Source organism: Zalophus californianus, chromosome 17 (assembly GCF_009762305.2).
Source record: "Zalophus californianus isolate mZalCal1 chromosome 17, mZalCal1.pri.v2, whole genome shotgun sequence".
NCBI classification, from domain to species: Eukaryota; Metazoa; Chordata; class Mammalia; order Carnivora; family Otariidae; genus Zalophus; species Zalophus californianus.
Window position 1 is genome coordinate 20,680,701 of NC_045611.1, and position 16,212 is coordinate 20,696,912.

At 39.5% G+C, this 16,212-nt stretch overlaps 1 protein-coding gene across 5 annotated transcripts in view; it reads left to right on the forward strand.

Annotated features, from left to right (window-relative positions):
- The window catches only part of CDH11 (cadherin 11), a 146,176-nt gene that overhangs the window by 127,701 nt on the left and 2,263 nt on the right, over positions 1 to 16,212 (forward strand). For all 5 annotated transcript variants that reach the window (XM_027619395.2, XM_027619394.2, XM_027619399.2 and 2 more), the window contains 4 exons: positions 1,121 to 1,257; positions 1,711 to 1,844; positions 2,081 to 2,198; positions 15,162 to 15,413. In XM_027619395.2, coding sequence (XP_027475196.1) covers positions 1,121 to 1,257; positions 1,711 to 1,844; positions 2,081 to 2,198; positions 15,162 to 15,413 — 641 coding nt within the window. The remainder of the gene's footprint in view (positions 1 to 1,120; positions 1,258 to 1,710; positions 1,845 to 2,080; positions 2,199 to 15,161; positions 15,414 to 16,212) is intronic.

Sequence of the window (16,212 nt, forward strand, 5' to 3'; positions counted from 1 at the left end):
TGAAGAGATTAAATTCTCTGACATCCATGGTCTTTGCCACCTTTAATATATCTTGGCTTTGATGACCCTCAGTGAACGCCTTCAGACATATGTATTCTGTAAACTTTAGGAAAGCACAGCCAAGCTGTCCAAGAGCAGGAAACAACCCAGTTACGAAGCCCAGTATAACTCCCAGAGTTAATCTAACCACTTTTGCTCTGCATTTTGGAGACAGTATGGCAGAGTGTAAAGGGAAGGGGCTTTAGAATTCACCAGACTTATTAAAGCCAGCACTCTGGTACTTACAACTCCGGGTACCCTGGGCAAGATATTTTACCTTACCACACCTCAATGTAGGCCATTCTTCTTGTTCCATCTCCCTCTTCCCTTTGCCATAAATACGATCCAGTAATATTCTGGAAATTATTTTGTCTTTTGTTAGTAAAAAGCAAATTTTCTAGGGGACAGGAGTAGCTAAAACCTTCCAGCTGTGCTATTAGGCACAGCCCATCATGAAAGTGTGGGGCGAATGCTCTACAAATGAAGGACTAAGCCTGCTTTGCATATTTCACCACGAATTCAGAACCAAACTCCCTGGGAACCCCTAAAACCAAATAAATAAACTAAATAAATTCATTCAAAATAGAGTTAGCATTTTTCTTTAAATAAGGAGAAAACTGATTTTTTAGGACCATAAATGATCCTTGATGATAAATTTAGATAAACTTAAAACTATTTAATATTTAATATTGCAAAAATCTAATAAAGGTTTGATACATTTGTGACTTTTCTGAGTAGTTTGGGAGCAAGGCAATCCCACTTCCAAAATGCAGTTTCATAAATATTCAGATAGTGGGTGATTGTAGTAAATATGAAGAAATATGCAACATGTCATTATGCTTCTCAATCAAATATATGCTAAACAGCTCTTTCATTCATTGTACTGAATAAAGAACTCCAATGTGGCAAAATGATTTCTATAAAAGATTCATGTATGAAATTTAAAAAGTAAATTTGATTAAAAAGGAAACCTAGCTCAAGTAATTCATTGAAAAAGTTGTTTTAAATATAGCATGGAGAAAATATTCAAATATTAAGCTGCTCGGAATGTCTCTAATTGCCTCATTTGCATTCTGCTTAGGTATTCCATTGATCGTCATACTGACCTCGACAGGTTTTTCACTATTAATCCAGAGGACGGTTTTATTAAAACCACAAAACCTTTGGACAGAGAGGAAACCGCCTGGCTCAACATATCCGTTTTTGCAGCAGAAATCCGTAAGTATTCTCCTAAGGGTTTTGATTCTACTTTACCAAATTTGATTCCATCAGACTCTGTATATATTCTGGAAAATGACAGACAGCTGAGATATATATTTTTAGTCTTAAGCATATGTTTTCAAACTTTAAAATTTATTATTGGTCATCTATTGAAGATGACATATAAACACATAGAGATATTTTCATTTTATTTTTTATTTTTTTCGCAGAACTGGGTATAGTCTTGGCAAGTGAGCTGATAGCCCTGAGCCACTTGGAACCCATAGCCATCACTGAAGGATTCCCCACTTTATCATGCCACTCAGGATTGTTTAAACCCAGAGCAGCAGAACCCTTAGAGCCAAGATTTGTAGGTGCTTACTTACCTATAGACCAGTGGTTCTCAAACTTGCTCACACACTGGAATATCATGGAGGGCTTGTATTTATTGTCTGAATTCTCTTCTTTCAGACAACCGGCATCAGGAAGCCAAAGTCCCAGTGGCCATTAGGGTTCTTGATGTCAATGATAATGCTCCCAAATTCGCCGCCCCTTACGAAGGCTTCATCTGTGAGAGTGATCAGACCAAGCCACTTTCTAACCAGGTAATGATGCCGTCCTCTTCCCTGGCTATAAATGAAATAAATTTGGAAACGGAGTTTGGTCTTGAGAGCTTCACCAAGAGTTACTTCCCACCGCCCAAGAGGGCTTCAGAGCCCTTCTTTAGCTCTGTAGCTATGTTCTCTTGTTAAACCCAGGCTTCTTAGCCAGCCAGGAATTTTTGAATAAATGATGTGTCAATGTCAGCATGATTTATTTATGGACCACCTTTCTCTTTCAGCCAATTGTTACAGTTAGTGCAGATGACAAGGATGACACAGCCAATGGACCAAGATTTATCTTCAGTCTACCCCCTGAAATCATTCACAATCCAAATTTCACAGTCAGAGACAACAGAGGTTCGTACCAAGGTTCCTGGGCATTCAGAGAAGTAGAAATGGAGAATGAATGTCTTTTATATTGCAGACCATAAGTGTTTCCCCTAATCTTAATAATGCCTCTCTGTTGAAGAACAAACAAGAAATAATAATGCCACCCTTATTTTTGAGACACGTGGGCTCATTTGGTGCATATGAATAAGTGAGTCTAATTTTATTTCACTCTTTTTGTTGGCTTTGATATTCATGAAGCAGTGGGAAAACCAAGTGGGGAAGCTTACAGGGTCAATATGCAAACAACTTCATTTATCTTTTTTTAAGAGACTGATAAACCCTTGGGGGGAAGCATGGCTCTATGAATATTGATATCAAGTAAAGCATTAAAAGAGATTAATTCAACTTTGTAAGGCAATGTAATCTTTCAGCCGGCCTTCCCTTCCAAGCATGGTTTTAATTCAGTGTGGTTGGGTATAGAGCTTGAAACCTAAAGGTGGTTGCAGAATTACTGCCTAAAGGGCATGAACAAAGCATCGTTTGGCAACCGTAAACATGGCAGAATTTACTATCATTCCTGCTTCTCATTTCATCAGAGAGGTTCTAGACTCACGAATTATTTGAAATAGTTGTTCTTGTTGTATAGGACCAAAGTGAAAGAGTCCCTTGACAAAGTTGGTAGCGAGCCAGGATCAAAAAATAAGTTTCCTGACTTGTGGCCAGGCTATTTTGGTCTGCAGCTGTTCCTATAAGCTGGTGACAATGCAGGTCTGTGGAAATGGGAAGATGGATGCCATCATTTGACATAGGAATAAAAGGTGGTCCTCCTGAGTATACAGGCTTTCATTAGCCACACACTTGCTGTGCACTAGGTTATAGATTGATTGCTTTCCCAGTGACTGAGATCAGGCTTAGAGGAGCTTAAGTTAACCTAATAAGTATTATCACTTTTCCCATCTCTGTTATCGCTGTTATCAGTATCATAAATTCCAGCAGCTATGCTCCAGACACCATACCCAGACCCTCCTTACACTCTCTAATTTCATTCTCTCAACACACCATCGGTCAGGATGATTATTAGCCTTCCCATGTGAAGGTGAGGAAAAGGAGGCAGAAAACCATCAAGTGACTTGTTCAGAGTCAATCAGCCACCTAGGAGTTAGACCTAGGTTTTAAACCCAGTCTCTCAGAGGCTAGAGGTTACAGCCCTAACCAGTGGCTCTACTGGGTTGATTAATATTAAAGTAAGGAAATTCCCCATGCTGCTTGGATTTGAGGGGATAGGATCTAACATACTTTATTATTATTTCTGAAACTCATTTGAGCATTTAATTATGGCTTTTTTTAAATCAAGCACATATCAAGGACCGCCCAGGTGGCTCAGTTGGTTAAGCATCTGCCTTCAGCTCTGGTTATGATCCCAGGGTCCTGGGATCGAGCCCTGTATCGGGCTCCCTGCTCAGTGGGGAGTCTGCTTCTCCCTCTCCCTCTGCCACTCTCCTGCTTGCTCTCTCCCTCTCTCTCTCTTTCTCAAATAAATAAATAAAATCTTAAAAGAAATAAATTAAGCGCATATCAAATGAGACTGTGGGATAAAATGTCCTAGATGCCACGACAGATTTTTCTTCCCGATGCCTTGCTCTCTGTAGGGGTTGCGCTCTTGAGAGCCTGGGTATGAAGGTAGTTATACGAGAGACCTGTGTTTTCAAGGAACCCTATAAAACAACCTGTCCTTCACTTTGTCAGTGATTCCTATCATTTTGAAATAGAAACAGTACTTGGAGGCTTTAATTTTCTATTTTGTCTAGGATTTTTCTTTTACTCGTTGGCTTTGGTTGATGGGCACCTGTGAGTGCCTTAAGCACCTTTAAGAGATAACTCTACCCAGCACTGAGATAGATGAGTAGTTCTCAACTGGGAGCTCACGTACCTCTAGTGTTACATGTGTATGATATAGGAATTTCCTTTCGTAAATGTACGTTTCTCCAAAGCAGGGAGACCCTTACACGTAGTGGCCATTTAATAAGTGTTTCCAGAGCTGAACTGAAGAAGGTAGCACACACAATGTTTTCATAATACTTTCTAAGATATGTGTACACTTTGAGTGCATGAGAATCCCTGCCTCCACTCTTAGATTTTTCTTAATCCCCAAACTCTTCTGGGATCCCACCCTAGGTTGATAGATTGCTACGCTGACATAAACCTAGGCTTTTGTCAGTTTTATGATGACGATACTTCTTAAGAAACATTTCAGTATACATTTAGTTTTATCAATAGCGAGGTGATTGACTCATTTGTCTGGAAAACATTGCTGTTCTCACATACGTCTTATGCCACCCCCTCTTTTATGATCTGTCGACTCAAATACTTGTGGTCGGCAGGTCAGAAACACCTGACACAGCAGGTGTTTCTAGGTTTTTCTCACTGTGCCAACTTCGCCTCTATCACCTGCCGTGTCTTCTTTGTTTTTATGTGTGTGATAATATTTAGTTGCTGTTAACCCTCTGAGAACATTATATGAAGACATATTGTTCTCTAGGGAGTTGTAAGTATTTTACTTTGTCACAACACTTCGGGTATGCCATCAGTATTTTCAAAGAGATTCTATTACCATGGATGAGCCCGCCCAGTATGCAGTCTGTCTCCCCTGCCCTTCCCTCTAAGAGTCTAATCCTATGCGGAGCCACCACTTTTGCAGGGAATTGCTCCTTTTTAAGATAAATGACTTTATTAACTATGGCAAACAGTTAATGAAAACTCCCATGTTTAGAGCTATTACAAAACCTTAAAGCAAATACAGTCCTATAATTATCATTTAATAGAGTCTCTTTCAGCTAGCTCCTAGAAGTAATTACATATTGAAGTAATCCAAAAGGAGTAATCACATTCCACATCCTATTAATAGCCTACTGAGTTACCAAATTTCTCGGCTGAGACTGTTTTCCATAGAAAACATGAGATAATGGTTTATATCACGCTGAGTAAAAGCATCAGGTTTCTTTCTCCTTGAGTGTTTACTTCCATTATGCCATGTAAATAATCAGGATTGTGTTTGCCTAAACTCGGCATAAGCATTATGGTTCTTTAGAAATATGAGGAGGAAAGCCATCTTAATAAACCCAAGCCTTCTATTTCATTTTCCTTTATTCCATTCTGTAGCCCAGCTTCACAGATGACTCAGCAGGCAGCCGGTGAGTCCATCTCGGGCTGTTAATATCAAGAATGGTGCTGTTTGGGCACCATTTGGGCACCAGAGCTGACCTGCCCTGGTTTTGAAATGCATTTACTTTGAAAATATCAGCCTTATGGCATCTCTAAAAACACAAGAAATGTGTAATGGATGAGAAAAGGGCAAAGAAAAAAATGCTGAGAATAACCCTTCCCATATAGCTAGCTCCTCATTAATTTATAAAGCTTTGTCGTGGCCAGTGTTTCACTTCATTCCTCAGATAGCTCCATGAGGTTCAGCATGAATATTTTTATCCTCATTTTCTGGATAAAGAAAGAATATGAGACATCAGGAGCTTGAGACTTGCCCAAGGTCACACGGCCCATCAGTGAAATAACGAACAAGCTTGGGGACTTGGAGGGTTCCATTGGGTGTACACACTATACTATGAGTATAAAGTTCATGTCTTTTCTACTTAATGCTTTAAAAAAAATCTTTGTTTACCCTGTAGTCAAATAATAACAATCTTCAGAAGAGGAAAAACCTAAAATTCAATATCTCTCTAAGGTTCCAGGGGAAAGTGAACAGGGGACACATTGCACTTCAGGTTCAATTTAAATCACAGCCATAATAATTGTAGTAACATATATTTTCAGAGTTTTATGATTTTCTCCTACTACATAATTAACACATATTCTCTGTAGGAAAGTTAGAAAATACAGAGAAGCAGAAATATTATTATCAATAATAAAATAACTTGATAATATGTTGTTCAGAAATAATCACTGCTAGTTCTTATCTCTGTCCAGACTTTTTCTTGGCATGCATATATATATATATATATATGATCTCTAAAAAAGGCAATCATAAAATTCATGTCCACTTTTTTCCTACCTAATAATATCTGATACACACTTATCAGCATCAATATGCTTTTGTCAACATTTCCTTCTGAATATCTTCCTAACTTCCCCTGTATAGGTGTCTGATCTCAGTTGACCATTATGTAAGTACATTGTTTCTACACCTTTGCCAAATATCTAATTAGTATTTTAGGATAAATTTCTAGAGTAGAATTACTGGATGAAAAGCCTTTGATACTTAATTGACAAACTGCCCATCAGAAATATGTATACTACCAGAAATATTTATAATACCTTGAGTAAAATGGTATTATATGGTATCTCATTTCCTCACATTCAAGCGAACTCTAGATATTATTACTCTTTTTAAATCATTGGCAACTTGATAAGTGAAATATAATCACATTTAAAAATGTCCACTAGTGAAGAGTTGTGTTGTGGGGTGTGTATGTTTTAGGAAATTTCCTTTCCATTATTATTTTAGTAAAAGAATGGATGTTCAGGGGAGCCTGAGTGGCTCAGTTGCTTAAGCGTCCAACTTTTGATCTCACTCAGGTCTTGATATCATGGTCATGAGTTCAAGCCCCACATTGGTCTCCACATTGGGGATGGATCCTACTTTAAAAAAAAAAAAATGGATGTTCAATTTTTATCACAATTTTTGGATTCTAACCAGAGGAGGAAGTATGATTTTGTCCTTTGACCTAATGATTTGTTAAAGTAATTAAATTGATATATCCAAATATTGAACCTCATATTTTTGATTTCTAAACCTCTTCTTCCAAACAGTGATCATTTAATAAAATATACAGGAAGAGCAAGGGTTAGCAATTAAATGCTTGGCTTTACTCTTTATCGCTAGAAGGGGTTGTTTGTTTTATTTTTTTAAATTTTTTTAAAAGATTTTATTTATTTGACAGAGAGAGACACAGCGAGAGAGAGAACACAAGCAGAGGGAGAGGGAGAAGCAGGCTTCCTGCCCAGCAGGGAGTCTGATGTGGGGCTCGATCTCAGAACAGCCCTAACATGAATATTTGACACATAATTAATCCTGTTACTGTTTTATTTTTTAAAAATTGTCAATTATTACATCAATCCTAACTCATAGACTGAGCTGCTGTTTTGAGAGAGAAAAGCACCAAATCACTGGAAGGTGGGCACAGTTGGAATACACCCCAGGTTCCAAGAACCCCAGGGTTGCATGCTCTCCGATAGGCCATCTCAATTCAAGTTGGAGGCCTATCAGATCATGGGGTTATTTAGCTACAGAAACATTGCTTCGTCATTTGAGCAACAGAGGACCATTTTAGGAGCTTGCAATAAGTTCCTATTTTAACAACAACAAAAATACTTAGGATTTTCAAGTCAACAAATTGACAGAGCAGCCCTTTAAACATTATGAAGCAGCTTCCCTATTTCAGTGACCTTCTTCACCCTTGATGTTTCTTCCATATTTTGTGTCAGTGTGACTTCCATCAAAAAACAGGTAATTTCATAGTTCCCCAGTTACAGTCTCCTCTTTCCATCTTCCATAATCATGGGAACATGATCTGTCTCATTTACTTTGCTCTGCCAGGAATGGACTCCTTCTGCCTATTCTTCCTCTTTCAGGTCTCGCCATAAATGAAGTCACTGAAGCAAAGGTTTCTTTGCAGGGTATCCCCAGCCCGTCTTGAGTGTCTCCTCCTCTGAGGAAGGAACACTGCAATACCTTTCCTTATTTTTCTTTATCTTGCATTCTAAACACTCATTCCCTGTTTGTCTCCCACTAGAACATGAGCTCCGTGGGGGCAGTGTCCCAGCACTTAAAATAGTGGGTTGACCAAATGCAAGGATTAAAATGAAAAAATGGGGGCACCTGGGTGGCTCAGTCGTTAAGTGTCTGCCTTCGGCTCAGGTCATGATCTCGGGGTCCTGGGATCGAGCCCCACATCGGGCTCCTTGCTTGGCAGGAAGCCTGCTTCTCCCTCTCCCACTCCCCCTGCTTGTGCTCCCTCTCTTGCTGTGTCTCTCTCTATCAAATAAATAAATAAAATCTATTTAAAAAATGAAAGAATGGCTGGGGAAATAGGTGAAGTGCTTCAGAAATTTCAGGGATCCGTTATTATTAGGTGAAAAATGATTATGTTATGACATAAGCTTCAGGCTTAAAAAGACACCCACCTTATAATGTCGGAATGTTCTGAGGAGTCAAAAGCACATAACCCACCTCTTCTTTCCATTCATTATTTATTATCCCACAAAGTTAAATTGGACATCTAGGGTTTGGATCCAGGAAGAGATGACCTTGAAATGTGCTTATTTTTCATGTATATTATCTAAGATCAGCCAAGTTGCAGATCAAATGAGCTCTGATACCTGATGCATTCAAAGTTAAGCTTGAAGTGCTCAAAAAATTAAAAAAACAAACCAAAACAACAACAAAAAGTGTGCATGAAAATCAGATTTGGCTGAGTAAAGGGATAGCCAAGACAGATTCACCCTGATTAGACCAATTAGCAAACATCTTTTTTCTCCCCCACCCTGCCTTTTTTTTTTTTCCTAAGCTTAGAACATTTTTTTTTTTTTTAATGAGCAACATCAGATAGCGTCCAAATATGCTTCTGGTTTTTTACTTTTATTATTTAAAGATAGCCAAATAGATTTCTATGGAACTTTTTTTCCCTCTTAATTGCTTCAATATGGAAGATGCTCTATTGGCAGATCAAAATGGCAGATGTCTTTTAATGTGCTGCCATTTTCTCTGTGTAAATAATTATGTTCCTTTTCTGCCTGAATTTCATTGCAGCAGTTTGTCCATTACAACACAGCTTATCTGGGAGCTTACTCCCTCCCCAGCCCAACAACAACAAAAAAAGATAGGTCATTTTGGTGGAACAGACATATTATTCTTCCAGAGTTTCCTCTGGTCACTGATTTAACTAACTTCTGGGATTTCTCAACTCACTAAAAGACCCTAAATGTTTATATCCCACTGAATCCCTTGGTAGTTTTCCTTGTCTTAAACTAAGAAATACTTGGGCAGTATGTTTCTTTTTCCCTCCCTGTCACCAAGGAGCAAATTATTCTCATACAAAAATGGAGGAAATGTTAATTTCAAGGGAAGTTGTAAATTACAACAAAGAAAAATCTATTAATACCGACCAACGGCACACACTTAGATGTCTTATACACACATACATATAGACTCTTACAATGTTATTTATTATAATTCATGTTTTGCCAATCCCTCAGCATCAAAGGTGTTAATTAAAAGATCGTGATGATCTCCTCTTAGTGTGCAGTTCCTTAATTCAGTTGGAAGACATTATAGCCATCGGAGTCTTGGGTCAGGCAATTTTCTTTGTTAATATGTATACACAAGCTATTAAGGTCATCTTTGAGCATAAGTAATACCAAAAATATAAATGCAACAAACTTTTCAAGTTTTATTTGAAATTTCTATTATTTCAGCCCCTCAGGTTGAAGATGGCAAATATGGCATCAAAAATTTCAATTAAGTTTTGGATAATGACGAATCTAAACGAGTATAAAAAAATCTAAATAACTAGGGGTACCTGGGTGTCTCAGTTGTTAGAGCATGTGACTCTTGACCTTGGGGTCGTGAGTTCAAGTTCCACATTGGGGGTAGAGTTTACTTAAAAAAAAATAAATCAAAATAATTAAACTTTCCAGTGATGTCTTTTGAAATTGTATAGCATATATACTTCTAAAAGTATTAAAACTTAAAACTCCATTAAGACTTCTGACACACATACTATATCTATGGATAAATACTTACATTTCACAGGCATGCATATATTTTTTTTTCCATTATCCTGATAGAGCTATTGCCACATTTCTAGGGAAAATGGAGAGGGCCCAGAGGAAAGTAATCAAATAATGATTATTCTGCTTGCGACTGCATAACTAACTGTCTTCAAGTGTGTGGGAGCTATTTAAGCAATAGATAGACCTACTTTGTCTCAGGTGTGAGCAGTAAGGGTAGAGTAGGTAGACATGGGTCAGAAATGAACAAAATAAGAGCAAGGTTTGGCTTTAATTCTCTAGATATTTAACAGTCTCCAGAGAGGGGCCCTTGTCTGGTCAGGTTGAACAATGACAAAAGGACATGTGGCCAAGGAAGGGCATCTTCAGAGCTTTAGTGAAGCTGCTGAGGTGACTGATTCCTTCACCATAGGTCAAGCCTTTCTCCTGACGTCATGGTGTGACCACAACATATTAATCCTTTGCAGTAGCGGTTTCTCTTTTTCCAAATTTTTAACATGCAGGGTCTATGCCCATATGCTGCCCATTTTGCAAAATCTTGTATCAGCAAAAACAAACAAACAAACAAACAAAAACACTGCTTCCAGTGTTTTGCAAAATCTTGTATCAGCCAAAAAACACTGCTTCCAGTGTGGGAAGATGGCACCCAGTGTGGTCTATCAATTGAGGACTGGTTACCCATAATAATTTCCCCTTTTAATGTCAGTTATATGTATACCTCCAATGGGCTACATCGTCATCATAACCCTATGTTTGCATCCCCAAACTGGTACCATGGAGACCATCATTATCTGGTACCTTTACATTTTGTTAGTGTAATGACAAAGTGTGCAGGTAAAAACAGCATGTGATTAGGAGTCCAGGTTGTAGACATAAAAAATTGAAATCTGAATTTATTTTCCATTAATAGAAATACTACAATTTGTGCATGACATATACTAGTAATTAATGACTCCATTTGCAAGGTTTTGCCTTAGTGGGGGGAAAATGAAACTGGTTATGTGTCTGTGGCCAAGGATGTTGAGAACACTGGGTGTCAGGATGAAAAAGCGAGATGCTTGAAAAACATTTTCTTACCATGGGAAGTACGTTGCCCAGGACTGAAGAGCATGAACTGTGTTCTTACCTCTGGATGATGAGCCCTTCTCTGAGCCAGTTGCATTCCAAGCTGCGATGACATTTCCAGGAATTCACTTTCCTCTCTTTGCCAATAAGTTTCTCTTCCTCATTAGTTTATTGCTCAAATAGGATCGCTTCCAGGAAAGAATTAATATTTACTGAGCATATCCAACAGTCTGTCGCTGTGCTGAGTACCTTTATAAATGAAATCATTTTACCATTTAAAATTATTAGTTTCCTGGGTGAGACTAGAGAAACAGGACATTTACTTAATATGACTAAAGTCTAGCAATTGATATGTAGACAATTCAAGATTCAAACCCAGGCCTGTTTGACTAAATACTGAGAGATTTGCCCTTTGGACTCTTTATAAAGGAGAAGGATCTGCAAAATCTCCTGACGGAAATTTAAAGATTGAGAACATTTGCCTTGTTCTGCCTCATCTTATGAACCATGGGACCAGTTTGACACTTCCCTGAAAATGTGTCCTCATGGAACCTCTTTTATCCAAAGGCTGCCCTAAACCGAGGAATGTATATGTCTAAAGTGAGGGGACCCTCTCAAAAACAGATAGGCAGTGGTTGCTAATTTGGATGAAAGAAAATCTGTAGTCAAACTTAGGATGCAAAATTGATTTCCAGAATAGCGGTTTTTGTTATTACGGCTAGTTTGTTTGTTTTTATAGTTGTTTTTTTAATGAAGTTCCTGCCCATAGTGGTGGCTTTTTCCGTTAGTAGATCAGTGATCAGAGTGGACCACAAGAAAGACCATCACAGGACGCAGCACTGACTTCTCCAAAATGGTCATCCCCCCAAAAATCTCAGTCTCCTGTTGGTACTGGAGCCACTTGAATCTAGAGGGGAGATATTTTATTCATACAAACAACATCAACCACCTAGGTGCCAAGCCAGGCTGGTTAGTCACGTTTCTCTTCTACCACATCTGTATACCCTTCTCCAGTTCACCAGCCCTGGAGGATGTCAGTAATGGGTGTAAAATTTTCTGGTAGAAGTATTCCCTGAGCCCTGGGAGAACCATGACTTTTATTATGTTATTTGATTCCTGTGAGGCGCACTTGAGATCAACCAGTGTCCTCATTTTAAAAGATGAACAAATGAGGCTCTAGACAAGACAAATGATTCACTTGAAAGCATGCAATTAGTATATGCCCAAGAAGAGATACTCAGTCCATTTCTTTCCCACCTTTTAAACTCATCTTAAAATCCATATGTGAAACATGTTTGGCTAGAGGAACTTTTTTTAAAAGTTCTCAAGATTCTACAGGTCTGTCACTCAGAGACTGTAAATGGTTCAGTCATCTGGGTACTTTGATGAGCTTTTATGTAATAGTTTGAATGTATCTAAGGGGACTTGCTTGTTCAGAATATGAGACATCCTACATTCACAGGTTCGTGTCCTGCTCAGATCCATGTTTCCATTAGTGTTTGATTTCAGCTGCTGTCACGTGTAAGCCGGCGTGCTGTGATCTGGAGGTCCAGTTTTTTTGTGGACGGCATATTGAAGAATAGGTTTAAAATTATGCCTTCTACAGGTTTACAAAAACAAATCACTCAGTTTACATGCCCTCCAAACCAACACCCTGGGTGACAGGGTGTGACCCAATAGATAAACTAAATAAATGATCCATTGGGGATGTTGTTCACATCAGAGAAGTGTATTTGACCAAGCAATTTAAGTAATTTGCTTTTCTTCTTTGATTTTTAATTTTCACTTTTATTCATAGTGGCCTTGTGACATTTCATATTATTAAAACGGGGTAGATATTGTCACTTTTAATTTGTGAAAGTCTTATTTGAACTCAAAAAAATGTATGAGAAGGGAAAAATAACATTTTGAAATAATTTGTTATAGATATGTACTTTTTTTTTTTGTAATCCTTAGGCATGGAACAATGGTATAGGCTGGAATAGGAGAGAAGAGTCAGGAAACTGAATTTTCAGTTAACAGTCTATTTGGCCCATTTTATTTATCTTTTTTCATGATTTTCCATAGTATATATAATTTTTTCCAGTGATAAGAACAATTTATACTAGTCATACAATATTCAGAAAATACAGAAATGAGAGCTAGGTGTTCAGCCTGGTTTTGTTTGAGATGTTGGCAACGAAGGGCAGAGAATGTCATTATACAGCTTGCCAAAAACCAGTGCATACACACACCTTACCTTCTGCAATAATCAGAATATCTGCTCATCCCTAAATCAGACTGAATCTACCTTTTATATTTAATAGATTTTATCTCACAGAAAATGCATTACATTTCCTTTCACCTAAAGTATATCAATTTAATCCCTCAAAAGAGATTCTAAGATATTTCTTCCTATGACAAGAGCTAATTCAGGGTACTGTCAATCCATTCAAAACCTGCTAGCTATTGGACAATCATGTTGGTCATAACATTCATACTGCTATAAGTTACTGATTGTAATCACAAACGGAGGCAAACCATACTGAGGATCTGTGTGTGTGTGTGTGTGTGTGTGTGTGTGTGAGTAATTTGATAGAACATACTAAAAACTTCACCTGTTTTATAATTTTCCCCCAGAGCATACAGTGTGGAAAAAAAATTGTTGGTTGGTACAGATATGCAGAAAACATGATGAGGAAGTAGTTGGCGGCTTAGGTGATAAAAGATTAAGAAATATATGGAAGCCAACATCTGGAATTTTGATTAAATCTTTCCCAGAATACTGTTATGCCGTTTGTTCAAAAAATGTTTATTGAATGTCTATTACGTGTGCAACACTGGAGAGTCTGAGATGAATCCCCTAGTCTCAGAAGTTCACACTCCAGGTGAGGTCAAAGTGGTTATGTCAACATTAATGACACAGCAGTGGGGTATTAATTTCTGTAAGAATATAAAGTGCTTGGGGTCACAGGGCAGATGTTGGGAGAGGTCTAGAAAGGCCTCCCCAATGTGATGACTTTGAGGTTCAGTTTTGAGGCTTGAGGAGTTCACCTGTCATGACACCAGGAACAGCTTCCTGGGGTCCTAGGGCAGTGGCTAAAAAGGCATGTGGGAAGTGTGGTGTGCTTGGGAAGCAGAAGAAAGTTCCGCGTGTCAGACTGAACTGGGACGTGTGGAATGGATGGGGTGTGACCCTGGAAGGCAAAGTCTTCAGATAAGGGGAAAATCTAGTGGTTCACTGTGTAGAGGTGGGCTGTGTTGTGTGGACCACAGAGAGGATTTGGAATTATTTTGAGCAGGACGCATGACATGTTTAATCAGGTGGTGGATGGTGCCTGAATTTCAAAGAAACTATCAACCTGTTAGTGGTTTTATAAGATATTTTCTCTTTAAAGATAATATTTTCCTGGGCGCCTGGGTGGCTCAGATGGTTAAGCGTCTGCCTTCGGCTCAGGTCATGATCCTGGAGTCCTGGGATCGGGTCCCACATCGGGCTCCCTGCTCCTTGGGAGCCTGCTTCTCCCTCTGCCTTTCTCTCTCTCTGCCTCTCTCTCTCTCTCTGTCTCTCATGAATAAATAAATAAAATCTTTAAAAAAATGTTTTAAAAAAAAAGATAATATTTTCCTTTAGGACTCACAAGTGGATTTACAGTTTGGGCAAGGTTTGAGTGTGCACTGGAAATCGTTTAAACACACACACAGAAACCGGCCAAAGGCTTGTCATGAAGTAGGAAAGTACAAATATGAAAAAGATTTCTCTGTTTGTTTTTTCTCACACCCACTTATATCTTTAATTATCTGCCATACTCACATAGGTTATGTGGTCCAAGCCCACAATTTGTTGTGGTATCTGATGAAGGGGACATCCAAACAGAAAGCAGTGTGGTGAGCTTCCCAGTGGGGGCCTTTGTATCTACGAAATAAAAAAGAGCCAATTTCTAAGTTTGGTTCCAAAATATGGAGACACTATTCTGCAATGCCAGATGACTGTGGCCTCTGTAGATACCTAGATTAAAGATTCTGGTTGTTGACCTTGGTGATGAGAAAGAGCACTCTGACCTCTGCCAAGCCGAATGCATGAATATTCATGCTGTGATTCCAGTGGCCCTGCCCTGAGAGGAAATATCTCTGCTCTCCCAACAGACAACACCGCAGGGGTGTACGCCCGGCGTGGAGGCTTCAGTCGGCAGAAGCAGGATCTGTACCTCCTGCCCATCGTGATCAGTGATGGTGGAATCCCGCCCATGAGCAGCACCAACACCCTCACCATCAAGGTGTGTGGGTGCGACGTGCACGGTGCCCTGCTCTCCTGCAATGCCGAGGCCTACATCCTGAACGCTGGCCTGAGTACAGGGGCACTGATTGCCATCCTTGCCTGCATCGTCATTCTCCTGGGTAAGGGGGCTCCACTGTCACCTGCGGGAAGGGTTTTGCAACCAGATGCCCATCCTTGAAACATATATTTCTGGAGCGCAGGCTGGTCACCAGAACTCTGCCGTAGCCTGTGGATATAGCTGGAGACAAGGCAGGGTTGGGCCCTGCGCTGGTGCACGTTATGGTACAGGAGAGACGGGGAAAACTTAACAAGCACTCAGAGCAGAGTTGGGGGAAGGTTCTGATGAGCACATTGCCGACAGTGCAGGACTACATAGCAGCAGCTATCTGGGAGTGCTGCCGGGGGACATCTGAGAAGGTTTTGCAGAAGAGGAAACTAGGCAGAGGCCTGGTATATGAGCAACAGTTTGCCTTAGAAGAGGAAAGAGAAGTGTTGGGGACAGAAAGAATAATCAGGAGGCCAAAGACATGGTATGAAGGACTCAAGGAACTGGATGAAGGTTGGCCTGGCCAAGCTGGATCTTGACTCCTCTGATTAGCAGAGGTAATATCTGGGTGCAAGCCTCAGCTTATGGGGACCCTTAGGAGGCTTTTCCTAGACTTACATCTCATCTCTGTAAGAACAGCGGTGTGCACACGCTAATTAACACTTAACCACTGCTGGGCTTCAGGAAGAGATCACGTAGGAGAAAAATCAGCTTTCAAACCCAAGGATTTCTGACATCAAATTTATGCTTGTTCCATGATGTTTGGTTCTCCATTGAATGAGTTGAGGGGGCCCAGGTGCATAGGGAAGAGCCAGTGAGTTCAGGTCAACAAAGAGTTCCTAAGAATTTTCTGGGTACCGGTTGCTATGTCC